The sequence below is a fragment of the Fomitiporia mediterranea genome, assembly GCF_000271605.1.
Source record: "Fomitiporia mediterranea MF3/22 unplaced genomic scaffold FOMMEscaffold_11, whole genome shotgun sequence".
In the NCBI taxonomy this organism is placed as follows: domain Eukaryota; kingdom Fungi; phylum Basidiomycota; class Agaricomycetes; order Hymenochaetales; family Hymenochaetaceae; genus Fomitiporia; species Fomitiporia mediterranea.
In genome coordinates this window covers 84373-110894 of record NW_006760396.1, presented here as the reverse complement: position 1 = coordinate 110894, position 26522 = coordinate 84373, and the positions used below count along the sequence as shown (strand labels likewise).

Genomic DNA, 26522 nt, shown 5'->3' with positions numbered 1-26522 from the left:
TGCCCCATGTGACATGTACATGTACATACTGTATAAGTATAGTATACCGTACCTTCTGCTTTTCTCTCTCTCAACATCTCTCACTTTCTTCCTGCCATCTCTCCCCTCTCTCTCACGACTAGCTTCCACTGCAGAGTCTGCCGTTGCAAGAACAACTCCTTCAATATTTGCTACCGTGTCCAACACGACCTGCTGCTCTACTGAACAACTGCATTACATTGACCACGTCCAAAGACTCGCGCTATGGGTCGCTGCAAGATCGAGACTCACCCCAATAACGGTGCGTGCATCTCCTTGTCCCTCTCCATCCGCTAGCCTATTTCCATCGTCCCGTTTCTCTATCCCCCGTGCTATTTTCTCGCGCAATTCAGTTCGCCATGCTGACTCTATTTTCTCTTGCAGGCACTGGTAGCACGAGCGCAACCGCTCAGTGACTTTTGTCAAGGCGAGTTGTGTTCTCAGTTTTTTTTGCGACGCGTTGTGCGGGAGCTGCAGTGCTAGTGTGACGCATTGACTGAGTGGCACTGCTGTGCTGCTGTGCGCTTGCTATAATTATTTCGACGGAGGCTAACGCCGATTGATTTTTTATATCTCCTTCGCTGTCCGCTGTCCGCTGTCGGTAACCACTCTGTGTGCTGTGCTGTGCTGTGCTGTCTGTCTGTTGCATGTTCTTGGCTGGCGCGTCGAAATTGCCCATGGCGTGCAGCGGAAGAGCGGGCTGTTCAAGAAGGCATATGAGCTGGGAGTGTTGTGTTCTGTGGACGTAGCAGTGATCATCTTCAGTGCGTTCAAGGCCGTTCTGTCGTGTATCTTGTGTCCCTGTTCTCACACACCTGCCTGCTCTATTTTTGGGACACTATCTTCCTGCTCGATGTCAACGGCGGCATGTCGATTCTCGTCTTCGTTTGATGTGCCCTGACTGCCCGGGACAGCTCCCGATGCTGATGGCCAATGACGCCAATGATGACGACGCTGCTGCAGAGGAACAGGCCACCATGTGAAGCTGCATGAGTACTGCTCGACCAACGTCGACAACAAGGTCCAACAACACATCCATGTGTGTACATGTCTTTCATATTTCCTTTTCTTTGCTGTGTGCCCTGCCTGCTGGTCACCACAGCTTGCCCCTTTCTCTGAGTCTTCACACCAGCCATTGACTCATTATTTGATTCCTATTTCTTTTTACATTTTATTTTGTTTACTTTGTGTGACTGCTTGCTGACACTCACCTGCTCTTCTCACACTCTCCCTTGTGGACTTGACTGTGGCCCCCCAAACGAACCGTGTGATGTGATGTGATGTGATGCTGCCTATGGACGCATCGACCCCTGTATATCCAATGATTGCCCCAATGCACCACTCTCTCATATCACCCCCATGCTAAATTGCAGTCACTGTAGTCTATCTATCCATCCTCTCTCACTACTGTTCTTCTGCTCCTGCCTCCCACACCTGGCCACACATCTCAATTGCTCTGTATTTCACTACACAGCCTTTGCAGGCTTCCTTGGTCCCTCACAACGCCTGCACGCGTCCGCTCGCACATCCTGTTACCATCCCCTCCATGGTCTGTCCGATCAGCATGCTCCCTGTCCCCCTATCCGTACATCACGCGTCTGGTTCGGTTGTCCTATATTGCTGTAATGTTTCAGCATGGCTTTTTCTCACTAGTTTGATGGAGAACAAGAATCTAAGCATCCGGCCGACTTTAGCAAGCAACCAGACGATGGTGCTCACGATGACAACAACGATGATGATGAAGGTCCGAGGCCCTCAGGCTCTGGAGGTGCTTCTTCAGCTAGACAGGCTAGTGGATCTTCCAGAGGGATTATGGGAGACAATGCAGGTATGAGTAGAAGAAATAAGAGTGGTACAGGATTTAATAGTAGTTTTAGTAAATACTTTCGCCTGTAATTATTTACTCAAGTATAATATATTTGTTTTCTATTTCAATAATGATAAAAAAGAATGATTATTGTATGAAGCCTTTATTGTTTGAGCAGCTCTGGTAAGAGCTTGTATTCTCACTCAAGTCTTGTATACTCTGACAATTTATAAAATTATTGTAAATTTTAGAAGTCTTACAGACCTTCTAAAGATACATCTTAGCAGCAGATGCCAATGTAATGATCATTGACAGACTTCTATATCTTTTATATATTATAGTTATTAGAATGACATACAATGTATTGTCAGACCACATCTAGTTTTGTGATGACAGGTGTCTTCCTTCAACATGACCCTTGGTTGCACGGCTAAGCAGCGGGAAGCACCCCATTTTTATGGAAGAACGTCACGTGATCTGCTGTTCAAAGGGAAATATATAAGTATCTCTTTTTCTTTGTCACCTTTGTGGAACGCATAACCAACCGTCCAACAGATACATGCGATGGTTGCACCGAGTACAGTGTCTGATATGCCCAAACAGACAACTGGAAATGCTAGCACAAATTTTGCCAGTTTTGCTGTTGACATTTCGTCACAACCGTACGCAAGAAGGGTACAGGCTCTCATAAAGCTTATCACCGACCTTCGAGCTCTTGGGTACTGTCTTTTTGTTTCTAGCAGTTGCAGAATTTACTCAGTCTGTCCTTATGGCAGTGCTCAAGCAGATGTCGACTTGCCACGCATCGCCGTTATAGGAAACCAATCTGCTGGTACGTATAGGCTTTGGTTTTCTTTCTTCAGAATACATGAAATATGTCCTTGTATATACTTTGTTTTTACAGGCAAAAGCTCGCTGATTGAGGCGATGACTAGGGTGTGTAATCGTCATCCGAATTTCATTAGGCAGCGAAACTTATGCAAATCGCATTTTTACCCAGATCACTGTACCTCGCTCTCAGGGGACTTGTACGAGGTCAATCTTATTGGTTTCTACTTTGCATAATGGGATTAAGGCTTTCTCCGTGATTCTGCCTCGTGATTCATAGATGTCCCATGGAATGTCGGCTGTCAAACTCACCCGAGCCCTTTAAATGTCAAATATTTCTTCGCATTGAAAAGGACCAGTTTGGGTTACCTGTCAGGGAAGTCAAGGAAACCAAGTTTGGACCGCTTCTACATGACAAGAGGTGCGTTGCTCGTATCTGAATTCACCAAAAGGACGATCTATAAACCTGCCCTTAGGGAACTCGAAGTGATGCTGCGTCGAGCACAGCTTGCAATACTTAACCCGAGTGTACCAAAAGACAGATTTGCCGATCTCGATCTCGAAACCTTGGATCCTGATAAGCCGCCTCTGGGTTCTTTCCGCCAGCTACAGTTCTCTCCGAACGTCATATGCTTGGATATCTTCAGTCCGGATGTGACAAACCTGTCGTTCATAGATCTTCCAGGTTCCTGCCTTCCAAGCATGCCGCAGCAATCTTATAGAACTGAAAAGTTATGCATTAGGGATCATCTCTAACATTGCAGATGGAGAGGATTCTGCGAACATCGATCTCATTCAAAATCTTGTCAGAGACAACATATCGGGGAATACACTTATTCTCTTGACAATAACAATGAGGGGTAAGTATTGATTTACACGTCTCGAGAAGTCTTTCGTATTAATCTTCTGCAATTGTAGATGATATCCAGAACCAGAAGGCTGCTCTTCTTGCTAAAGAAGCAGATCCAAATGGTGATCGTACCATTGGTAAACGAGTCGAAATTTCTGTCTAAATCCCTCTCTATCTCTTCTGACGTGACGTTGATAGGTGTACTCACAAAACCTGATACGCTGCAGGATGGAGAACACAAGCAATGGCTCGATGTACTTGCAGGTCGAAAGCATCCGCTTACTCATGGATACTATGTAACAAAGCAAGCAAGTCCCGCTGAGTTACAGGAGCGGCTCGCCTACGAACAGGGCAGAGAACGCGAATGGTCGTATTTTGCTAATCAATCTCCATGGCGTGAGCAGGATTCCAGAGTCTGTCAGCGCTTGGGAGTCCCGAACCTAACAACCAGGCTCAGCACTCTCCTGAGCCAACTAATTGAAAAAACGTATGTAACTGGGTCAAATATTCTGGTCCATTAAGCCCTTAATGTCTGTCATACTGATTAACCACTTGGTTTAAGGATACCAAAACTCAAGAAAGACTCGCGTTCATTGCTTAACCTGATATCGCGAGAACTACGCTGCCTTCCTCCGCCTCCCTCCGGAAATCCTACGTCAGAACTCCTGAAGCTGGTAGCAGATTTCAATTCCGATTTACATAACCATGTTCGTGGAGTCTCAGGAGATATCATTCAGAGAACTCGCCCCGCGTACGAGTCATTCAGCAAAGACATACTGTCTACGAAACCAAATTTCGTACCATTCTTAAAGGCGGAACGGAATGAAGGTTGGCCTTGGGCGCGTGCGAGTCCTTCAGTGATATCGTTTAATCCAACGCCGAACCCGTCACTGTCATCCATCTTCCTGTCGAACACGACCGCGAGCTTCAAGCAGGCTCCTGCCAAGAAACCACCCACCTCCACAACGTTTAGGTTTGACGTGCCACCGGAACCCCACGGCCAGCAAGTCGAACCACCCACCAGCAAAAATAACGTCGAGCTCGAACCTGACTCAGTACAAGAAACCGTGTACCTCGATGATGTGAGAGAGCGTATTCATGCGTGGGTGCATTGTCACTCGTTAGTCATTGGCTCTCATTCTCTTCTACAAAACATAGCTCTAAAGCACGTGAGTTACCGTTCAATGTACCATACAAAGTGAAAGTATTCTATATCAATGAATGCTTCACTGAATGGAGTGGCCATGCACGCACCTGTTTCGACAAGGTCTTGCATGTATATCAAAAGTGTTTGGACGGCCTCGTCACTAAGTATTTCGGAAAATACTCGCACGGTGGACTTCATGAACGCATTAGGTGCTGTAATATGAAATATAGTTAGTCAAGGTGGAACTAATCAGGGAATATCTTTTACCCAGGAGCATAGTTGAGGACAAATTAGAACGCACAAAGGAAACTGCACTGGAACGAATTGGCTGGCTCCTGGAACTTGAAGAAGATCCGTTTACTCTAAATGAGCATTATTTGTTCAGTTGTAGAGATAAGTACCTCAAGCAATACCGAGAACAGCGCCAGGTATGGTTTGGGATATCTCATTTGATTTTACTGACTCACCCCTCCCCCCTGAAATATTGGATTGACTAGGCACGAAAAGGAGAATCTGTCGCGGATCCTGAACGCATACAGAAGGTTCTGGCAGAGCTTGCAGGAATTGGGAAGCAATGTTGTCCAGAATAAGGTAATGGTCTTAAATTCATCATCTCCCAATTTGGTAGTTACACATATAGCCTTCGTCTCGCGTTCTTTCCACCTCAGTCCAATACTACGTTGAACTGAGGTGGGTATTCTTTTATATTCTCTTCTCTGCAATATCTCATATCCTGTAGTTTTACCTTATTCCATAGGTAACTAATAATGAGTCCAATACTATGTTGAACTGAGTTTTACCTTATTCCATAGGTTATGAGCCTTGCACTTGTGCCACTGTGATACCTCATTAGCTTGTTTGCACCTTCTGGATGGTTAGAACTCGTGGAAATCGAGCAAGAGATAATTCACTGCTACTGAATATTGATTTAGACCCTTGGTTATTGAATTCACAAGGAAACAATGGAATTGTCTTACCTTGTTCCCTGAGTGCCACCAAAAGTGCCACCCAAGTCTCTACTCTTTCAGAGCTGGGTTCCCTGTTTTCAGGAAGTCTATCATCTATTGATACTAGAGTACAAACGATGAGTAGCAATGATTCATTCAACTACAGGTATACTGAACCTTACATAAACAGTGACTATCAACCAGCAAGTATCCTATGTTCTGAGACACTAGCCAAACATCTTCTTTCTCCTTTTGCTGGTTGTGTGTCTACTCCTGCTGTATCTACAATACATGTGCAGTTGCCAAATCCTCTCCTACATGTACCTAATGTCTTGCAAAACAGTACTGCCTTCAACCAACTGTCTAATCCCCTACTATGTACTCTGTACCTCTTGAATGTATCATCTACACCTTTGAATGTGAATATGTCAATCACACCTTTGAACTCGAGTCACCATAGTAATTTGAGCCACTATGGATCTGGAGGTAGAGAGGGACATGGAGGCCCTAACAGTCCTGGAGGTCTGGGTGGTCCTGGATGGCCAAATGGAGGACCAGGGTGGCTAGGATGGCTAGGATGGCTAAATGGTGGACCAGGAGGACCTGGAGGACCAAATGGTCATGGAGGACTGAGTATGTCAGGAGCAACAAACGGGTCAGGAGGACCATCAACTTCTCCAAGTTCTCTCCATCATAACAGACTGCCATCATTCCCTCTATTGTTCCTAGAGGTAAACAGAGCATTGTCTACAAGTATCTAGTATAATTGACCTGAGAATTGCAAAATTGTGGTCCTAAACAATAATGATAAGCTCAAAGCATTAGGCAAAAACTACTTTGTATGGAAACAGGTACAAACTGGCATTCTACACTGTAATGAGTGGTACAGTCATGTTATTGGTACTGAGCTGTGTCCTCCACCAATGTATGGTGCTAAAGTATTCAGACATTGGGTCAAAGTTGATAACCTTGCAAGCATGCAATTAGGACTTAACATGGATCATACACTCTTTCATTTGATTAAACAGTAGTGTGGAAATGTAGCTAAGGTTTGGCAGTGTATGGAAGAAATGTTTGGACACAAAAATGTAGCTTGAGTAGCAAATGCTGGAGAACAACTTTGGAAAAGGAAAATCTTACCTGGTGAATCCATACACACACATGTTGAACAACTCTGGAAGCTACAGGGAGACTACATTGATACAGGAGGTATTATGGATGATGATCAGTAGTTCCAGGTTATCATCCAGTCGTTGAATGAACACCCTGAGTAGTGTCAAGCTATATTCATGTGTAGAAGCATCTCCAGTCCTGAAGAATTGATTGCAAACCTAGAGATTTTGGAGACTCAAGGGATCAGTAGTGTGAACAATAGTGAATCAGCTCTTGCAACTCAGACCAAGAAATTGAAAGCTACCTTTACAAAAGGCAAGAGCAAAACCCAATACTCTAACTGTAAGTACACCAGTCATTTGATTGAGCAGTGCTGGGCTCCAGGCAGAGGTACTGTGTATAAACATTCACAGAATTACTGTATCCTATCAAACATGGTTGAAAAAGAATGGGCACACCTTACTATGATGCTCAAGGCATTAGATGATCCTACAGACAAAAATGCAACTGAAGTAACTGCTCATATTGTAGAACTGCCTGAATCTGCTCAGTTGGCTTGCACCACACCAAAATCATTAGGCTATCAGTTTGTGCTTGTTACAGAGGAGCAAAATACTCATCTTAATGAAAGCTTGTAGTTACTTGACTCAGGAGCATCATTGTATATGATGAACAACAAGGACACTCTGGTTGATTACAAGAAAATCAACCTGATTGTCATTCAAACTGCTTGAAAGGGACATACCTTGGATACAGTTAGTGTAGGGAATCTACCTGCTAAGTTTGTGGTTAATGGACAGAACGTCTGTGTCCTCATCCAAGGAGTCCTACATGTACCTGGTCTGACCCATAACTTGCTTTTGCTTGCAAAGTTTGATCAAAGGGGTGTGGAATTCTACTCTGTACAAGGAAAATGTAAGCTATTAGTAGGAAAGAGTACCATCACTGAAGGCTACACTCACTCAAACCAGTGGATAATGTGTATCAAGTTAAAGTGTGAAACTGTACATCTTGTCTCCTGAGTGTCTGACATTACACAATTGATTGATGTGTGGCACTAAAGGCTTGGTCACATCAATGTAAAGCAAGTCCTCAAGTTGAGTACAAAGAACATTGTACAAGGTGTAAAAGTGATGAGCAAAGATCTGCAAAAACCTTGTGTCAGTTGTATAACAGGCAAGATGGTTGCTACACACACTGGTTCAAAGGAGCAGAGTGCAAAGTTGCTAGGTGACATCATTCATTCAGACCTAGAGTTCATAGGAGCTTCTTTGTTCACTAGTGCAACAATTTCCTTAAAGTTTATTGACAAACATTCTAATTATGTATAGAACTTTACACTTTGTAATAAGGACAGAGGAACTGTCCTACATCATTGGAAGAAGCTAGTAGCACTCTTCTTAACCCAATTCAATGTGTGTGTGAAAGCCCTCCATACAGATAATGGAACCAAATATGTCAATAACAACATGAAGGTGTTTAATGAATCACAAGGAATCACACACTGCCTTACAGTTCTATACTGTCACAAAATGAACAGTTGTGCTGAAAGAATGAATTGTACTGGGTCAGATACTGTAAGATCAATGTTGTATGGGGCAGTATTAACTACTGCCTATTGGGCTGAAGCATACAAGACCTTTATATACTTGTATAATTGGGCTAGAGTGTTGGTGGTGGACAGGCAGACCCTGTATAAAGTCCTTACTAGGAAGAAACCAAACTTAGTGCATGTATGAAAGTTTGGGTGCATTGCATATATGTGGGTACCTCCTGAGTTAAGGACAAAACTACAACCAAAGGTGTTAAAATATTGCTCAGTCAGATACAGAGAGGATGCTGTATACTAATTGATTCATCTAGTAACCTACAAAATAGAATATTCTTGTAACATTGTATTCAATGAACAGGACCAGAATTACAAGGTGGAACACAAGCTAATAACATTAACAGACAGGAAGGATGTCCAGAATCTTGTCCCAAGATGCTCTGAGCATATCTGTGAAAAGTTAGAGAAAAGCACAGAGGCAGTACACGTTTGCAGCATCATTACTATTCTAAGATCTGCTCATGAAGCTCTCAGATCTGAGGATAGGAAAGAGTGGTGCATGGTGATGAGATACAAAATCAATAAACTCACTGAAATGAAATGCTGGGACATTATTGAGTGTAGAGACACTAGCAACCTCATTAAAGGGATGTGGGTGTTCACTATAAAGTAAGAAGCAGACAGACGTCATGAATATTGTGCAAGGTGGGTAGTAAGAGGCAACTCACAGCAATATGGTATCAACTTTGACAAAACGTTTGCTGTGGGTGGAGACTTTGTATCAGCAAAAATTATCATTACTCTATCTCTTCATGAAAACAGACTGCTCACAACTGTGGATATTTTGTCAGTGTATCTACACTCTCTACTAGAGGAGACCAACCTGGTTGTAGAATATCTGACAGGCTTTACTGTTGATAGGTTTGATGATCCAGTATGCTTGCTGAAAAAGGTGTTGTACAGACTGAAGCAAGGAGCATGTGTGTGGGCAGAGCACTTTGGTGGAAGGTTGAAGGACTTAGGGTACTGGAGGTGTATTTCAGCTCCATCAGTGTACATCCGTTCAGACAAAGACAGAGAGACTATACTTGCAACCCATGTAGATGACTGTATGGCAGCATGCACTTCATTCACTAAGAGACCCAATGCAGAATCTATGTGCTTTAAATCAGATATCATGCACTACTTCAAGTATAAAGAAAAGGATGTACAAACCAAGGCAAACATCCTTAGAATGACTGTCTACTGTGACAATGCAGCAGGAACAATAAAGATATCAGTTCCTCAAAAGATTGACCAGTTACTTGAATCTCACAGTATACAGGACTCTAACCCAGTCTCTACTCCAATGTGTAAGAATATCTGGACCCTCCTTGACAAGGATAAATCCAAAGCTCCAGAAGTACCCCCTTAGCCTTATTCTTCACTGATTGGGGAGCTCCTTTGGATTTCGACAGTGGTTCACATTAACATTTCGTTTGCAGTCAGCATACTATCACAGTTCCTCCAAAAGCTGAAAGAGGTTCATTGGAATGCTGCTAAGTGCATTCTCTGTTATCTCAAAGGAATGAGGGAGCTGGGTATTGTCTACAAATTAGATGGAAATCAGAAACTGATAAGGTATTGCAATTCTGATTATGCTGGAGATTGCTCTGATTGCAAATCTATAATGGGCTTTGTCTTTGTTGTGAATGGAGGACCAGTTGGTTGGAGATCAAAAAAGCAGACTGTGGTGGCAAAGTTGACTACTGAGGCAGAGTATATTTCTGTCTCAGCATGTGCCCTAGAAGCCATCTGGTTACAACACTTCTTCAAAGAGATAGGCCAAGGATTCTGCAATCAGCCCCTAACCATCTATATAGACAACCAGGCTGTAATAGAACTTACCAAAGATCCGGTCTACTTATCCAAGACAAAGCATATTGATATTCAAGCACATCATATTTGGGCCTTTGGCATGAAGTGTACACCAAGTGTATCTCTGTCCATCATATACCTGGTACTGAAAATCCGTCAGATTTCCTCACGAAACCCCTGGATCCGCTTGCACATAAACGTTGTGTATCCATGCTGGGAATGGCTTAACTCTGTCGTCTTACAATTTCTCTTCTTCTACTCAAACTTTCCTTTTAATGCGTTACCGCTTGCAGCTTTGATTGCAAAACTCGTTCAGAATAGTCACACAACTCCCTTACACGTCACGTTATTCACTGAAGTTTTGCTCTATTCTTTTCTCTTCACTTTTCTCTCATTTTCGTTACCTACCAAATGCCTCGATGAGGAGGACTAAGGTAATGGTCTTAAATTCGTCATCTCCCGATTTGGTAGTTACGCATATAGCCTTCGTCTTGCGTTCTTTCCACCTCAGTCCAATACTACGTTGAACTGAGGTGGGTATTCTTTTATATTCTCTTCTCTGCGATATCTCATATCCTGTAGTTTTACCTTATTCCATAGGTAACTAATAATGAGTCCAATACTACGTTGAACTGAGTTTTACCTTATTCCATACAGAAGATCTAGCACGATTGGATGGGCCTGACCCTTATGAACAAGAGCTAGAAATGATGGCAGAAGTCTCAGCGTATTTTCGCGTTGCGTATAAGGTATGTTAAAGCGAGTCCTAAACAACGGCTTGATTGCTGAATCTTTTTTGATGTCTCCTACGCATTAGCGCATGATGGACGACTTGCCACGTGCAATTGACGTCGACTTCTTGAAAGGTCTTCAGCAAAGCATGCATTCGGCTCTGATCAATGGATTATGGATGGGCGAGGTAGATAGCAAGGAGGCAGCAAGCCGTCTTCTCAGTGAAAACCCGAATATCGCAGCACGACGTGCCAGTCTTGAACAGGTCAAAGAGCGGCTCGAAGGAATTTGCGCCAAACTGAACAATTTTGCAATGTCGGGGCAGTGATAAGACTGGGAACACTTAACATGATGCGTTGACTTCATCTTGTATAAATCATTCAGTGAGGTTGCGCAACTAGCAACCAGACACCAGAACGTTTTTCGTAATGAACTAATACATGGAAGGGAATTTCTTAATGAGCTTAAGTTATGAACAGAGTTCAAAAAATATGTCAATGTCGAGTCTTGTTTACAACATTTAGACAGAATAATACTGATCAGATGGAAATTTCAATCCCAAAGGTAAACACACTTGAAAATATGTTGTGCACAGTGGAAAGAAGACTGTCGGTTCGAGCCAGAAGGCAAGGGATTCTGTGGGTCTATTGCGTTGTGTAAGGCGAGATTGCGTATCTGGGTAGAAAAAGAACTTTGTCAGCACCTTCAGCTTTGCACCTTCGTGTATCTGCTAAGTAGGACTGTAAATTTATGTCCTGCAGGCTCTACATGATCACGAAAGCCAAAACCCATTATACTCAGCTGCCTCGTCTTCTCAACTGAACTGTCGTTTGCATCCCGTTTGAGATTGTACCCGACTTTACAACACGTCGCATAGATTATCAGTTGTTCACTTTGGCAGCAATGATTCAAACTTCAAACTTCATGACACAAGTAGCAAGACAAGAATAGGCTGTGATAAACAAGTCGTAACAGCCTAGACCTATTCCACGAAAGGGTCTGAAAGCAGACTGGCCCTTATTCGCTGGATTAAATTTACCAAATGAAAATGTTTTGACACTCAGAGACCGTCATCAAGCGCACCTATGATTGTAACTGGGATCCGGTACAGCAGAAATACTGGACCAGTATGTTGCACCGCCCGATAATCTTTCAACCTTGGACAGTTTCCAGTCAGAAACTTTAAAAATGTCGGGAAATTCCTGAACCGTGCGGCCGCCAGCGTTATGGCCAATCAATACCTGCACAAGTTGTGAAGCTTTCAAAAAATGGAAAACAAGGATGATGGAGAAACCTACAAGAAAATCGATTAAGTAAGAAAGCATGTTAGCTTCTCCCAAATTCGACAGTAGAGGAGCTGGGGGTTTTTGACAACCACTGGCATCAGCACCTTTTCCAAAGCCAGTATTTGACTTGCATGCATATTCTGGAATGCTCTCCAGTATAACAAGTTTGGTCTTATCAAGGACAGCAGCGTTCCGTAAGCACTTGAGAATCCTTATGGCATATTTGTCGGGCCAGTCGTGTAAAATCCACCGTAGTAGAAACACATCAGGGGTTGCGGGAAGTGCTGGCTGTTGATCGAGGAAATTCGTATCTGCCATAGATAAATTGAATGAGTTATACTCTCGAGGGACAAAGGAGATGAGGTTGTACCGATAAAATGGACCTTTCCCATTGAAACATGTGATGTAAGATGCTCCTTCCAATACTGAGGACAGAGAAATAACCCGCAGTAAGTACACTTTGGTCCTTTTTGCCACAGCATTGACTTACAGTCTTTGCTTGTTCAATCACGGATGTGCGATCTTCAAGGACAATAGTCATATCTGGATGTTTCTTGGCGACTTCTAAACTGACGTGCCCAGTACCACTTCCAACATCGACGAGGACTCCGTTCGGTACTTCCTCCCAATTGAAAGCTGACGGTTGCACCTTAGAAGTCATATATTAACATGGCATTTTCTCATGTAGACTTACCGGACAAGATTGTTTCTGGGTGCACAGTGGTAGCATTCGACATAAATACGTTGAAGCGGTCACGTCGGTAGTGTTGCTCAGGCATCTCGTATATGTCCCACATAGGCAATTTGACTTTCATGGCCCTCTGGAAGCCGCTCTCATCTATTTCTTCTGAGTGTGCAGTTTTCGGGTCGAGCATAGCTTCTCTAAGACCATGTGCAGCCAGCATAATCTCGTCCGCCCTAAACATTTCATCGTATATGATCCAAAGTCAAAGAATGTTCATCGTAGCACGTACCCATATCCTGCTACTGCCGCGAAACCCGCTGTATTGACATGCTTGGTCTCGTTGCTGAGGTGTCCGGTTTAGAAACGAGACACATAGTGTGCACGTCACTTACAAGTTCTCGATCAAAGGTTTTCCTGTATCGAGCAACGATGACAACAAGTTGTGTGCATAGGTCTTCTCATCAACCTCTCGGAAATAATGATTCGATGCTAGCATCCTCATAACACGATCTGGAAGTACAACGTAAGGATCAGAGCGTTGCTTCAAGTCAAAGCTTACACAATTTCCTTGCATGTACCCCACTCCTCTTAGCTATCTCTTCTGCGTGCATACCCTTTGGATTTATGTGCATCATTGAGGGCACCTACTTTTGAGTAGCAGGTTCGCTTACCTCGGGACCTGCATCTCGAAGAATTTCGGCAACGTTCGCGTTCTCCGCGATACCCAAACACCCAGGTAGCACAAACTTGGACAACGTTGCAACACATCCTTAGACAGAGAATGATTTGATATGACAGACCTTAAATGCAGAGTTCCATAAATGAATAGGTGGGGACTGCAGCGTTGCGATGAGCTGAGCTGCAGCCGCGACTGCAAAATTTATGCTATCTGCAATCTCGGGTTATTGCGGATACCCCCTCAGAGGAGAACTCCGTTGGGTGAACTGGCTTGTCAAGCGACGGGAATTTCTTTCCCCGTCTCCTTGCATATTCCGACAATACGACCGACAGAGGACGCAATGATATCGCTGAGAGCTTCGAGGTCTGTTGACATGTTGTGAGTAAGCTTGAGTTCTGTGGACCTCTTGGCCGAAGTCTGGGTTTATATACTGTTCACACTCGTTTATCGCTTACATCATGAAGATGCCTTTCGGATCCAACGGTGCCAGCTCCGGGAAACAGGTTTTGCATACGAACAACGATCACGGTGACGATGTGACAAGAAGCGAGTCTTCTCTGGTTGTCTCAGTAAGGAATAATCTGGTTACCGACTGACTATATTTTTGTCTTGCAATAGGAAGTCGGTGAAACCCCCCGAACGAATGGTAAAGTGGACTTGGATTAGCACTTAGGATGAAGTATTCACGCTGCATGTAGCTTAATGTATCGTTCCTAGTCCTCCGACTGACGCTGATCAACAATTGAAACTGATCCAATCTGATTCTTTCGGAAGCTTGCAATAAGTCAGCATAAGTGTATACTTGTTTATTACCTCCCACTGTGCGGTGGACAAAATTCGGTATGTCGTCCGGAAATCGTCCAGGCCTCTCTGTAAACACTTCAAATGTCCACGACAACTGCATTTCGTCTAAGATCGTCCCGATAGCCACCCACGACAGAAGCATTGACCAGCCTTGTCTGGCTTCTCTTCATTTTCTCTCTCACGATACAAACGAGCATCAGAAGCAAATTCCACCATCCTCCTTTATTCTCGCACATCTTCTCGTAAGCCTCCTGATCAGCAGTCCACGACACAATTTCCGTTCCCCGCGCAGCATGAATATGCCCGAAGACATGCAGTCGTGGACGTACGCGCCAAAGTGCTTGTAATAGTGCAACACAACCCGAGCCGTCATTATCAAGATGGTACGCGGGTGGACCATGCGTGATGAGTACATCCGTGTACAAGGGTATTGCAGCCCACTGTCTCGACGATGCAGCTTGTGACGGATGTACACGAGAGTATTGAAAAGGCCAAGATCCGTGTTCCGGAGTGTACGGGCTACCATAGATGTTCAACATACGACCTCGCACATCTATCGTCGTCTCCGTGGTATCCAAATAATGTAAATCAGGATATGCTTCGCGAATGTGCGCAACAATAGCTGGGTCGACGAGGCAGGAGTCGTGATTGCCAGCAATGAAGAACTTGTATGCGTGCGGCTGAGTGTTAAGCCATGCCAACGCGTTTTCTAGTTCTTCAAGAGTACCGGACTGTGTCATGTCTCCAGCGTGGATGAGAATATCACCGTCTGGAAGAGGAGTAATTGAGTTGTGATAATTGTGCGTGTCGGAAATACACACAAGACGGATTTGGTCGCGTGAATCTCGAGAAAAGGATACATGCGCATCGCTTCTTTGAAGGTATGGGTAGATCTTCTTCGCAAGAAAATACGAAGGCGAGCCAAAAAAGAGCCCTAGATTGGAAGGCTCGCGGCGATCGAGGACTGCATCCATCTGTATGGCACACTAGCAGTAGTACGAACGAAATGAACGATAGTTACGATACACGTAGATCAACGTGGTCTTCGCTTAGTCAGCTTCGAATGACGGCAGTGTCAGTGTCATCCAGGTCAATTCCGAATTCAAAAGATTGTTGCTAGTTCATTACATGACTATTGCGGAACATCTCAGAACACAATATATTATTGCGATCGAATCAAAGACGCTTACCTATAAGTTACGCGCAGGGCCCACACTCCCTCGAAACTTCATTCGATTCACCGGCTCACGCGCCTATTACTTCCTGCTCTTCGACCTTTTCTGTCTTTGCTTACCCGACCGTCGCTTCTTTGACTTCGGCTTCTCATCCTGGACCTGGGGTGCAGACCGGGCCGTGGGTTCTGCACCACGAATACGTGTCCTCCCATCCTTGAGGGTCTCCGTAATGATAGGACTAGCGGCGGGTCTGTACTTGAACTCTTCAGAGTAGCTGACCTAATATAAGCAAAACCTAGAAGGAAACACGAATGAAGGGTATTACGAACCGGTTTGCATAAACGACCTTCGAGCGCCGATTGCCACTCGACCGCACAACAATCATTACAAGCCATAGAACCGCGATTAAAAGCAAGATATTTCGCAATCGTTTCCAGAGGTTGCGCGTAAGAGTGGCTTCGGCATTCGACTCGTCCTTATCTTTGTCACCGTCATTCGCGTCTTCGCGCTCCTCTTCTACATGTGTTTCCTCTTCGACAGAGTCTTCACTTGCGGCTTGGTTAGGTATTCCTACTGCCTCCTTTTCTTGCATAATGAGAGATCGGAATGCTGACTCTTGAAGCTACTAAAACCCGGCCCAGCTGCAGAATAATACGTGTGAGAGTACGTTGAGAGAGTGCTGAGCTGGACGGCAGGCGAAGTTTCTCGAAATGAATCACGTGCACGTAATGCTGATGTCATACATGCATACATAATGCAATCATTGCAATGCTCGAAACGAATAACAAGTTCAGCAACTCTCTATAGCAATGCCTGGCTTCTACGTGTAATCGTATTATTCCCAACTACCTCTAGGTTCAACTTGTCTCCGAGTGACTTCATTCTAATCAACGACGGCTCCTACGCGGCGAACGGGTAGTCGGTATATCCTTTCGGTCCAGCCGACGCGCCATACAATGTGTGGATATCAACATTATAGTTCGGTTCCTTACCGGACTCAAGTCGATGTGCAAGATCAGGATTCGAGATCCAGAGCCATCCAAGAACTGCTCCGTCTATCTTATTTTCTGAAATGAGCTGGTCCGCCTCCTGTGGAGAAACATCGGCATTCAAAAGTAGCTTGGACTGCGTAAAGAGTGGTGAGTATGTGGCAAGAACGTCGTGCCTCGTAGCACGTTTCTTTCCTGGATAAGGGGTCAATTGATCGTCAGGGTTGCGAGAATGTGCGGACAACTCGCCGTCAAATTCGACGTCCATCTTGGCAGCATAACGCGCAAGGCATACGTATGCGAGGCCAATTGCGTTTGACTCCTTAATAAAATGCGAGTATGTTTCTATTGTCTCTTCCAACGTCATCCTGTACGGATAAATAAGCAACGAGAAAGTCTCAAACGCATACAACACAATCGATAACTTACCCGGCATCGTTATATCCACCGCAAGGGTTTAGTTTCACACCGACTTTATCCGCGCCCCAAACGTCTACTAGCACCTTCAGGACCTCCAGACCAAAGCGGCAGCGGTTTTCCGTCGAGCCTCCCCATTTGTCCTCGCGGAAGTTTATTGTGTTGTCAAGGAATTGCTGGACTAGATATCCGTTCGCCGCATGAACTGAGCAGAAAAAGGCGTCATTGGCATGACGAATCACAAATATAACTAGTGGCTTACGTTCAACTCCATCAAAGCCAGCTTCCTTCGCATTGACCGCAGCATTCTTGTACTGTTCGATAAGAATGGTAGGGTCAGGAACCTCTGTTGGCTTTTTGTGGAGTGCGTCAGTATCAAATATAGGCCGTCTAATGTGTTACCTACAGTGACATATCCCGGTGTCCCTGGCAGGTATCTGAACTTGCCACCTCGAGCGGCAACTGCCGATGGCGCATAGACAGGCTATATTGCGTATATTGTTCAGCGTACACATAGATAAAACAGAAAGAGAATTGGCTCACAAGACCACTTGCTTTCTGTTCCGGAGCGTCCGGATGACTAACGCGACCAAGATGCCATAGCTAAATATGACGGAGCATATATACACGCAGGAGATATGAAAGATGGTTAAATAGAAACTTGTAGGAAGTTGATTTAAGCAAGTACCTGACAGAAGATCTTTCCACCTTGACTATGTACAGCGTCAGTAACCTTCTTCCAGGCACTGACATGCTCTTTTGACCAGATTCCTGGAGCGTTCGGCCATTCAGTACTGAATCAAAGGAGTCAACACATCCAAATACGTGGATGACAAGGATTTAAATAACAAACCCTTGCTGTGAGATTAATGTTCCTTCCGTCACAATAAGACCTGCCCCGCCTTCAGCACGCTGCTTGTAGTATTCAACATTCAGCTGCATAGAGAAAACGGATAAATTTGATTATAGGTTACGGAACACGTAGAAAGGGACTCACGTCATTCGGGACGTTCGTAGGAGCACTACGATCTCTCGTCAGAGCACTCATTACGAGTCGATTGCGAAGTGGCACGGAGCCAATGGTGACCGGAGAGAGAAGATGAGAAAATGCAGCCATTCTAATAGGACTTGTGTGGATTCGTCGACGAGTACAGTGATGCAGTATCTGGGCTATTGCTGGTGGTGGACTTTTATACATTATCGCTCCGGTTATTATCGAGAGTATTGGGATTGTATGTCCAAGGACGTGCGTCCACGAACGCCTGTTTATGCCCGTCCGGAATTACGTGTGCTATACTAGAGCTCATGGCGACATCATATCGTGAGTCCAGCTTTGGAAGATGCGATTTTCGATCCGATACGGGCTGAATAATCAGATTTATACGGTTTGGGTAGATTTCCTGCTCATTAATTAATAATGTTGAACCCAATACTCCTGCCAAGCGGATGAGACGCGCTTACTTGGGGGTTACGTCATCATCCGTAGAAAGAACGACACAGTTCTTTACCCATCTACTTCTTTGAGCTGATACACAACAGGATTAATAACAGTTTCGAAGCAGTGATCCGACTCGGGAGGCAACACTGGGAATCCAGCAGCAGAAGTTGCTGCAGAACCAGGATAGGTCCTCATCCTCCGAGTCGGTAGTGCCTCTTCGACATCTATTTCCATTTCAAGTGTTTATAAGTGATGATACATTTATACTGCGTAGTTTGCTTCGCAGCTGACTGCATGTGACTAATGCGGTCCCTTGCGTGAGGTCGTAAGAGCTCTGAGGAGGCGCGGACAAACACAAGAGCAACGGACAAACTCTTCCACAGGTGCATCTCACTGTACAGTATTACCAACACTGCCTATTGCTTCTACAGAATGCATTTAATATCCGAATATCTAATAGTTATCTCGTGGTGCCCAAAATTTAAGGACGTTGCATATTCTTGATATGACAGTTCCGCTTAATTATTCTCTTATTGTTTCCGACAAATGACTGTACATTGATGGTGTACGCAATCCGGCACATCTTGTACTCCCGGTAGCTATTTCCACATGCTACATGGCACATGTGAGAATATTCAATTATCATCAAAGTCTTCTAACAAGGGCACAATCTCGAGCAGGGAATTCTACGGACATTTCTTTTTACAACCAAACAAACATCTAGCCGTTATGAGATTTTCACCCTTCTGCAATTTCGCCAGCCTTCCTTGCGAAGTTGCGATTCAGTACACCCAGGCAGTTGCTCATCGGATGAAAGAAGAAGCTTCCTTGTTCAATGTGAGGGATTGCTTTCTCCAGCATCTCTTGTGTAAGATTAATAATAGCTATCTTGCACGTGTTGTCACGATCTGCCCAGGTCCTATATAATGAGCATATAAGTATTTTCCTTATGATTACCTTTAATCAGCTCACTATGAACGAGTGGTCAAGCACTTTTACACTATAAAATAAGAGTGCAAGGCCTATGCAATATTGTACGTGGTATGTGCTATAACATCTGCGCAAGGTTTCCAGCAGTTTGACAGACGAACTGAGGTTGAGATCGACAAATTTGATCCAGAATGGGCAAGTGTTACCAAATGCGTCAAGCGCTGATCTTGTACCACTGCTGCACTACGGCTACTTTTCTTTTTTACGTGCTATAAATAAGCGACCGAAACTCATGTCGGAAGTCCATCAAGATTTCTTCTCGCGGGCATTACTTCGTGGTTTCGGCTTTCTCGGCTCCCGCCTATCTTGCACGAAAGTCAAGTGACTGCATTGGAGAATTCGCGTCGCATTGGTGCCTTCTATTTCACTTCCTTCGACGATGACGCTGACTGTTCAGGCTGAACCAGTTCTACCAACGCTAGATCGTCTCAAGGCGACCATTCCTCAAGAGGTTTCGGCTTCTGATGTTGCTTCGGCATGGCTTGTGAAGTTCGGCGAAGTGCTACGCTCCTCAAAACCCGAAGCGATTAACCTCGATAATATTTTCTTTGTCGATGCCTTCTGGAAAGATATCCTCGCATTGACTTGGGACTTCCGGACAATTCGTGGAATTGATGCAATCCAGGCTCTCATCCGCTCCAGAGCCCTGCCTTGCAAGCTATCCGTGTCCTCCATCTCCTCCGACGCGTATCGTAAACCAATATTAGCTCAGCCGTTTCCAGATCTGGCATGGATCCAGTTTGGTTTCGATATCGAGACTAAGGATGGGACGGGACAGTGTTACGTGCGTCTGATTCCAAGCGCAGGAGGACAATGGAAAGCATATACAGTCTTCACTAGTCTTGAGACGCTACACGGGTCGAATGGTCAAGCAAGTTGACCTACTGTTTATTCCTTACCCTCTGAAATCATGACTTTCCCTATGTAGATCGTTCGTAATCCAAACCCAGAAACCCGCTGGAAGGAGAAGCGCGCTTTCAGTACAGAGTTTATGAACGAGAATCCTACCGTTTTAATTATAGGAGCGGGACATAGTGGCCTTGAACTGGCTGCACGGCTTGGAACTATGGACATCTCCACGCTAATTGTAGACAAATTATCTCGTGTTGGTGATAATGTAAGGAACTTGTTATCCGCATCCGAGACTTATTAACACTTGTGGTCTGGTCTAGTGGAGAAGACGCTATGACACGCTTTGTCTCCATGACCCGATATGTAAGCCTGGCGCTATGCGTATCTCAATCAAGAACTGATTGAAAGTAATATACAGGGTATGATCAAATGCCCTTCATGCAGTACGTATTTATGGACGTCCCTACATGGAAAATAACTAATCATTGGGAATGCCATCAAGATTTCCACCTTCCTGGCCGGTGTATTCTCCAAAGGATAAGGTAATGCCATGGTCATTTCATCAATATTCGACTCTTCTTACCCCCGTTACAGATTGCTGGCTGGTTAGAAGCATACGCTACGTCTCTCGAACTAAATGTCTGGATGTTAAGCACCGTCCAGAAAGCAACTTGGGATGAGAATGGAAAAGTATGGAACGTGGCAATCGCTCGCGAAGATGGTCCTGTGAGATTTTTGCAATGCAAATTCCTCGTATTTGCAAACGGATTTGGGGGTGGAAACCCGTACATCCCGGATATTCCAGGACAAGTACGTCAACATAATGGACTCCACGATTAACGTCCAATTCTTTTATTGATAATGTCACATCAACCAGGACTTGTTTGAGGGCGTTATTGAACATTCTGCACGTTTCCGCAGTGCAAAGTCATTCGTAGGTAAAAAGGCAATAGTGGTCGGCGCATGCAACTCAGGTACGCGATTGCGACAAATAATCCCACCTGACTAATTGAAGACTAATCTGGTGTTACTCGGTCACTCATATAGGGCACGACATTGCACAAGACTTTTTCAACAATGGCGTTGATGTCACCATGTCAGAATTTGGTTAAGAGCAACGTCAACGTGCTAACATGTTACATAGGGTTCAGCGCTCTTCTACATATGTGATATCCGCTGGTGCAGTCAGACAAATGCTAAGTGGTAAGAGATCGTACGTCCCACTCGGTACCTTACTTGATTGGCCTTGTAGCCGCTTATAGCGATGACGGCCCACCCCTGGACATTGCTGACCGCCTTGGGGCATCACTACCACCCCCTGTGTCAAACCTTGTCAGTCGACGAGGGGTCGCTCACATAGCAAATACGATAGACAAGTTCGTTCAATTATTGGCCAGCTTCAACTATTGTGGTGTTGATTATTATGATGCAGAGAAATATTGGAACGCTTGAGAAAGGCTGGGTTTAGACTCAATATGGGACCTGACGACTGTGGTGCCTTCCTATCATTTTTCAAAAGGGGAGGAGGTTACTACCTTGGTAGGTAGTTATTCTCTCCTCCGGTTCCACCGTTCCTATAGATGAACTCATAAAATTTAATAGATGTCGGTGCAAGTGCACTCATCGCGGATGGGAAAATTAAGCTTAAAGCGGGAACCGAGATTCAGCAGTTTACACGGAACGGCATAAAGTTTGCCGATGGCTCTGAACTGAAAGCGGATGTCGTTATTTTTGCAACCGGGTTAGCATCCTACCATTGCAACTAGACTTGCAGCTGACTCTTCTGCTTAGCTACGGAGATCAACGTGATATTGCAAAGGACATTTGCGGGCCCGACGTTGTGAAAGCGCTTTCACCTGTTTGGGGTATTAACGAAGAAGGTGAACTCCGTAGTGTCTGGCGGGACTCTGGGCATCCTCAATTACATTTTGTCGCTGGTATGAAATAAAAAATCCCAATTCTTCGTGCCACTTCTGACAAATGTCTATTATAAGGGAATTTTGGTATCTCTCGCCTCTATTCTCATTACCTTGCTCTCCGTAAGTAACCTATTTATATATTTTAGACATCGTATTTAATCCCGCTTGTTTCGGATACTAACAGAGATCAAGGCGAAGCTGTCGGGTGTTTCTTGCGAGAAATACTGAGTGCTGCGGGTTTCATGAAGTAGAAGTGATTACGCACAATTCAGATGTAGCAACCTCACCGACTGTATTGTGATAAATATACAGAAGATAAAATGCTGTAACAAATACAAATACAAGTACGATTTTCATCATTTGTCTACTGTGTGCGGGCTAGGTCTCTCAGCCGTCCGTCTATGAATGGTGCCACAACTGGCAAATGCACATCCGCAGGTTGGTTTGCCACCTGGTACTTCTTTATCTTCTCTTTAATGTTCTCCGCCCTGAGGCTGTTCTCCCTGCTAGCTAACGCAAAGAACATGCAATAATACGCAGAGAACTGTATAACTGCATGCATGTAAGTGAGGGATCGGCGGATGTTGTTTCCTGCTCGTCCTAACGTATCCTTACTAAGAAGCACCTTCATTCCCCAAGCGCTTCGTGTTGCGCGCTCTGAAGCCCAGATCGATTGTTTCGTTTTGGGGGTACCCATGTTTTCGTGCTCTTGAGAGGGATGATGCACGTTGTCTCGATGTTCGGTTTCTAGAGCAACATAAGCAATCAAAACTCTCCTGTCCCTTTGCATGTTGAGGCACGTACCAAGATACCTGCGAACGATCGTGCTCATCATTTGGCCTTGTTCGTCATCGATGAGCATTTTCTGGCCTTTCAAACAGTCAAAACCGTCATGGCCGTCCGCCATATATTCCCGGGTTATTACGACATATTTCCGTCCACCACGCTCGCGTATGATTTCTTCGTACTCTTCAAGCTCGTCAGACATTGAGTCTATGCTTGCAGGTTTGCCTTTGCAATCATGAACTGGAACTGCAATATTTTGAACACGTTGTCCGGGGGGCTTTCTCGAGTCCCAGTTTACACGAAAGCCGGAAATAACAGGGAAACGCCTGCACGCCAACGTCAATGAACATGGTGATCATGATCCACGCTATTACCTACCCTTCATGTGCCGGCCACGTACTAAGACCCACCTCGAGCACTTCCCAAATTGTATAGCCATCAAGTTCGAGAGCAACAATGCTGTCGTCAAAAGGAAGAATCTCCATGATATCACCAAGTGCAATCTTGCCTATACAAAATATGTCAGAGTTAGGACGCCAAGGATGTCGTTCAATACTGACCAGGACCGTAAGTCGTATCTCCCCTGAGAGCACCTGCACACAATAATGTGCCGTGCGCGGCGTGAATTCCCATCTTGCTGAGTGGATCATCGTAAGCGTGGTGAATGACATCTGCAAACCAGTTTCCGGTCGCAGACTGAAGTTGAAAGGAAGATAAAGAACCAGTCAGATGGAGACAAATCGAGAATTCTAAGACAACATATACCTCCGACGTGCGTAGAAACTCCGATCGAAGGTCGAGCATCCCGGAAGCCATACAAACTGGTTTCTTAATCGCGTTTGAGACCGTATCTAAAGTCTTTGATAGAATATCTTTAAGCTTTTGGGACGATGGCGAGTTTGGCTGAGTTTGGTGTCGCTTTCCTGCAGTAGGACTTTCAGCTAATGGTAAGTGATTCTACGTGCTCCAAGGCTTTACCTCTTACGCTTTTTATAATCTTCCGCCTCACACTTCCTTCTGGCGTATCCTCGACCTCGAGAATGATTTCGCTTAGATCACGGAAATCTGTACCGCTTTTTACAATGAGAACGTCCTCATCCAGTTCTGCACCTAAGACTTCTTGCTTGGCATCGTATCCATCCCACGAAGTTACACCTCTCGACGCGTAGTAAAGATGGTCATGTCCACCGAGTATGATATCCGCTCCATGGGTTGAGACAAAATCAGACCTCTGATGGGCTGGTGAAAGTGCACCGATGCTTTTTGCGAGCAAGATATCCTGGAAAAAATATCGGTCATTCGAAATCCAGACTTTATCCAAATATACGAAGGACGAACATTTGGTATACTAGAGTCGAGTATTAACTGTTTGTCCAAAAATAACGTCTAAAGCCTTACCGGGAATGGGTGAGCGCGATTATGAGATCGCATTGGTACTCGCCATCGGGGTTTCTCAAAAGTTGCGACAGCTCCATAGCTACTTCTGCCATGTTCTTGTGCTTGAAACTTTCCGGCCAGGCAGGAACAGTTGCAATCCACTCGCTGCAGTTTTGTTTGTAAGTTTGCGCTGGACCTGGTGATAGAACGAGCCGCTCACCTTTCCACCAGCCCAATGAACCCAATTCGGACACCGCATCGCTCGAGAATATGAAACTCGTGTAAATATTCCGGTACTTTACCAGTTGCTTCGTCAACTATGTTACTGAGGAGCCAGGGCTTCCGTGTTTGGGGTCAGGGAGAAGCACAAACAAAAGTACCAGAATAGAATCGTACAAATTTAGTGCTGTCCAGCAGCTTCGTCAACTGCGGGTAACCTACACGATATCAATGCTCATGATATGCCAACTTATTGTGTCCAGAGTTTGCTTACCGAAATCAAACTCGTGGTTTCCTATATTTAAGCCCGAGTAAACATATTGAACTGTATAAGATTATGCGATGTATGCGTACCTACGACAGCAACGTCAGGAGCAAGCTCATTAATCACAGGAACCTATACAGGAATATACGGCCAATCAATAATGTCTGCCAACGTTGATTAAACAATTTCACCATGTGGCTGCCGCGAGTTATCGAACTCTCTACGGATGGCGCAAACAAGTCACCGGAGAACAGTACAAGCCCCTCTGAAATCCTATTGTGCTGCTTCGGCCATGCCTCGCGAAGATTGTCGAGCATAGCTGCAAACTGTGTAACATCGATTGTCCGGCCACCAGAGAGCTTTTGCGTGCTGACTCGGTAGACATCGTTAAAGTGAAGGATCGGAAGAGTTGCTCGCATTCTGAAATTATCAAGGTGGCAACTTTAACGCTACCGGAATGCGGGGAACAATACAGTGGAGAAGAGTGCATTTATCGTAGCTCGGTTCTATAGGCCTTTAATCCCGAGTTCTACGGAGCCCGCTGTGTAAGCGAGAATCCAAAAGCGAACTGAAAAGCACCACAGATATTTTACATGCCTGCACTTGTTCTCAGGCATACTTAGCATTAACGTCAACGAGAGTGACATCGATGTCAATTCAGATAGCAATGCATGCTCAGGAAGACAGATCGAACCAATGTTCTTTTTAAAGAAGACCACGTCGACTTCCACGTACACCTGAGAGTGGCACATGGAGGTCAGCGCACTAGGTATAGCTTATGAATAGAATCCGATGGCAGCGCGTTTCCGAGTTGGCATGCGCGTCCTTCCTCGAAACGGAATCAGTTTAATGGCTTCAGAGCACCACGGTCTGTCCATGTCTTTCACAGTAATGGACTAGCTTGAGAATGATCACAGCACATGATCTCTACCATGAGCTTGAACAGCCGAATCTGAGTCAATCTCGGGCCACGAGGTTTCAGGAAGTGCAAAGTTGCGATCTTTCCCAAACTTCGATGTTGACTATGAGAGCGGTCCAAGGGTAACTTTTTCGCAATTTGTGCACAAAAATAGACAAGAGGCGACAAGAGGTACGCAAGGAAATGCTTAACGGGATATAACGGCCAAGAAGATGATTGACCGCCCAGTTCCACAAGGCCAAAAGATGAAGTACCTAAGGTACTGTGCGTAGAGTTTCAGGAAACGCCTTCTAGGATTAAGCCAAGTAACCTAAGGTTCTCCAAGTTGCACGCCATTGGCAATGTGACATGGGTAGGAGCACCACCAGGGAATAAATCGTGTATCCCTATGTTCAATATGAGTAAAAGGAGCACTGTAATAGCTAGACTCTTCAAATTGGTTTTGGCATTTGGAAATTTGGAGCGCACCAGTCTACGAGAGTCTAAAATGCGAGCATCAGAACATGTTGTAGGAACGATGGAGAAGGAGTCTGAGTCGTCGACTTTCAACTTGGCGTGAAGGAAAAGGGTTCAAGCAGCGCGAACGTACGTTAATTACCATGAGTCTCCAAAAATTCTGAACAGCGAAGGTAACCGAAAAGGACGGCCGACTTTCTCGGCCGTAACGTACGGCGGAGGTGCTCTGGTTTCTCCCCATCCCTGCAGTATGACGCGCCAATTATCCACTGCGTGTGAGCTACTCGAGCAGCATCCGCAGCACCTCTCACAGCGATAAACATGCCCTGCATCAACGTTGATTGCGATGCAATCAATATAGCGTATTTAGTTTTCTAGCGCTGAGTTTCGATAATTTAGACTGTAGAATACGAGATGA

The 26522-nt window shown here is 44.9% G+C and overlaps 11 protein-coding genes across 11 annotated transcripts; 5 read left to right on the top strand and 6 right to left on the bottom strand.

Annotated features, from left to right (window-relative positions):
• Window positions 1-213: 213 nt before the first annotated feature.
• On the bottom strand, window positions 214-1057 carry FOMMEDRAFT_160013 (uncharacterized protein; the record flags this gene model as incomplete). The annotated part of the gene is made up of 4 exons (XM_007269911.1): window positions 214-405; window positions 476-755; window positions 830-975; window positions 1028-1057. The coding sequence occupies 4 exons, from the start codon at window positions 1055-1057 to the stop codon at window positions 214-216; spliced, it is 648 nt and encodes a 215-aa protein (XP_007269973.1).
• Window positions 1058-2416: 1359 nt separating this feature from the next.
• On the top strand, window positions 2417-5147 carry FOMMEDRAFT_92854 (uncharacterized protein; the record flags this gene model as incomplete). The annotated part of the gene is made up of 12 exons (XM_007269851.1): window positions 2417-2657; window positions 2730-2761; window positions 2826-2860; window positions 2934-3074; window positions 3130-3338; window positions 3397-3513; window positions 3572-3640; window positions 3702-3990; window positions 4066-4331; window positions 4512-4585; window positions 4678-4859; window positions 4922-5147. 12 exons carry the CDS (start codon window positions 2417-2419, stop codon window positions 5145-5147), a joined length of 1881 nt encoding a protein of 626 aa, XP_007269913.1.
• A 3815-nt stretch (window positions 5148-8962) lies between these two features.
• On the top strand, window positions 8963-10192 carry FOMMEDRAFT_49738 (uncharacterized protein; the record flags this gene model as incomplete). The annotated part of the gene is given in 2 exon segments (XM_007269836.1): window positions 8963-9661; window positions 9674-10192. Coding segments are annotated over 2 exon segments (1218 nt in total), but the record flags the coding sequence as incomplete, so codon positions are not given.
• A 562-nt stretch (window positions 10193-10754) lies between these two features.
• FOMMEDRAFT_93581 (uncharacterized protein) lies at window positions 10755-11176 on the top strand (the record flags this gene model as incomplete). The annotated part of the gene is made up of 2 exons (XM_007269892.1): window positions 10755-10865; window positions 10934-11176. Coding segments are annotated over 2 exons (354 nt in total), but the record flags the coding sequence as incomplete, so codon positions are not given.
• A 654-nt stretch (window positions 11177-11830) lies between these two features.
• FOMMEDRAFT_160010 (S-adenosyl-L-methionine-dependent methyltransferase) lies at window positions 11831-13873 on the bottom strand (the record flags this gene model as incomplete). Its single annotated transcript, XM_007269910.1, has 12 exons — window positions 11831-11864; window positions 11932-12089; window positions 12147-12445; window positions 12505-12559; window positions 12625-12770; window positions 12829-13052; window positions 13109-13162; window positions 13212-13329; window positions 13379-13433; window positions 13491-13565; window positions 13620-13715; window positions 13781-13873. The coding sequence occupies 12 exons, from the start codon at window positions 13871-13873 to the stop codon at window positions 11831-11833; spliced, it is 1407 nt and encodes a 468-aa protein (XP_007269972.1).
• An 83-nt stretch (window positions 13874-13956) lies between these two features.
• Window positions 13957-14164, top strand: FOMMEDRAFT_160009 (uncharacterized protein; the record flags this gene model as incomplete). The annotated part of the gene is made up of 2 exons (XM_007269909.1): window positions 13957-14067; window positions 14117-14164. The coding sequence occupies 2 exons, from the start codon at window positions 13957-13959 to the stop codon at window positions 14162-14164; spliced, it is 159 nt and encodes a 52-aa protein (XP_007269971.1).
• A 142-nt stretch (window positions 14165-14306) lies between these two features.
• Window positions 14307-16144, bottom strand: FOMMEDRAFT_148526 (Metallo-dependent phosphatase). Its single transcript, XM_007269908.1, has 3 exons — window positions 15807-16144; window positions 15493-15751; window positions 14307-15434 (listed from the first exon to the last, which is right to left on the bottom strand). Exon 3 carries the CDS (start codon window positions 15274-15276, stop codon window positions 14380-14382), a length of 897 nt encoding a protein of 298 aa, XP_007269970.1. The 5' UTR covers window positions 15277-15434; window positions 15493-15751; window positions 15807-16144; the 3' UTR covers window positions 14307-14379.
• Window positions 16145-16377: 233 nt separating this feature from the next.
• FOMMEDRAFT_136319 (FMN-linked oxidoreductase) lies at window positions 16378-18000 on the bottom strand (the record flags this gene model as incomplete). The annotated part of the gene is made up of 9 exons (XM_007269907.1): window positions 16378-16661; window positions 16716-16834; window positions 16896-17088; window positions 17146-17236; window positions 17290-17367; window positions 17427-17486; window positions 17572-17677; window positions 17737-17819; window positions 17881-18000. The coding sequence occupies 9 exons, from the start codon at window positions 17998-18000 to the stop codon at window positions 16378-16380; spliced, it is 1134 nt and encodes a 377-aa protein (XP_007269969.1).
• Window positions 18001-19690: 1690 nt separating this feature from the next.
• FOMMEDRAFT_93531 (FAD/NAD-binding domain-containing protein) lies at window positions 19691-22111 on the top strand (the record flags this gene model as incomplete). The annotated part of the gene is made up of 13 exons (XM_007269889.1): window positions 19691-20186; window positions 20262-20428; window positions 20484-20526; window positions 20582-20606; window positions 20666-20705; window positions 20758-20973; window positions 21041-21137; window positions 21211-21259; window positions 21308-21363; window positions 21416-21539; window positions 21596-21702; window positions 21766-21904; window positions 21955-22111. The coding sequence occupies 13 exons, from the start codon at window positions 19691-19693 to the stop codon at window positions 22109-22111; spliced, it is 1716 nt and encodes a 571-aa protein (XP_007269951.1).
• Window positions 22112-22446: 335 nt separating this feature from the next.
• Window positions 22447-25148, bottom strand: FOMMEDRAFT_93442 (Metallo-dependent phosphatase; the record flags this gene model as incomplete). The annotated part of the gene is made up of 12 exons (XM_007269886.1): window positions 22447-23194; window positions 23247-23376; window positions 23429-23564; window positions 23634-23791; window positions 23847-24147; window positions 24207-24216; window positions 24267-24410; window positions 24466-24584; window positions 24642-24682; window positions 24739-24759; window positions 24819-24861; window positions 24921-25148. The coding sequence occupies 12 exons, from the start codon at window positions 25146-25148 to the stop codon at window positions 22447-22449; spliced, it is 2079 nt and encodes a 692-aa protein (XP_007269948.1).
• Window positions 25149-25235: 87 nt separating this feature from the next.
• Window positions 25236-26436, bottom strand: FOMMEDRAFT_160003 (uncharacterized protein; the record flags this gene model as incomplete). The annotated part of the gene is made up of 5 exons (XM_007269906.1): window positions 25236-25297; window positions 25349-25466; window positions 25661-25910; window positions 25959-26034; window positions 26247-26436. The coding sequence occupies 5 exons, from the start codon at window positions 26434-26436 to the stop codon at window positions 25236-25238; spliced, it is 696 nt and encodes a 231-aa protein (XP_007269968.1).
• Window positions 26437-26522: the final 86 nt, after the last annotated feature.

Bases quoted from the DNA above. Each gene is read 5' to 3' on its own strand.
- FOMMEDRAFT_148526 (XM_007269908.1), bottom strand. From the start codon at position 15,276: ATGGATGCAGTCCTCGATCGCCGCGAGCCTTCCAATCTAGGGCTCTTT.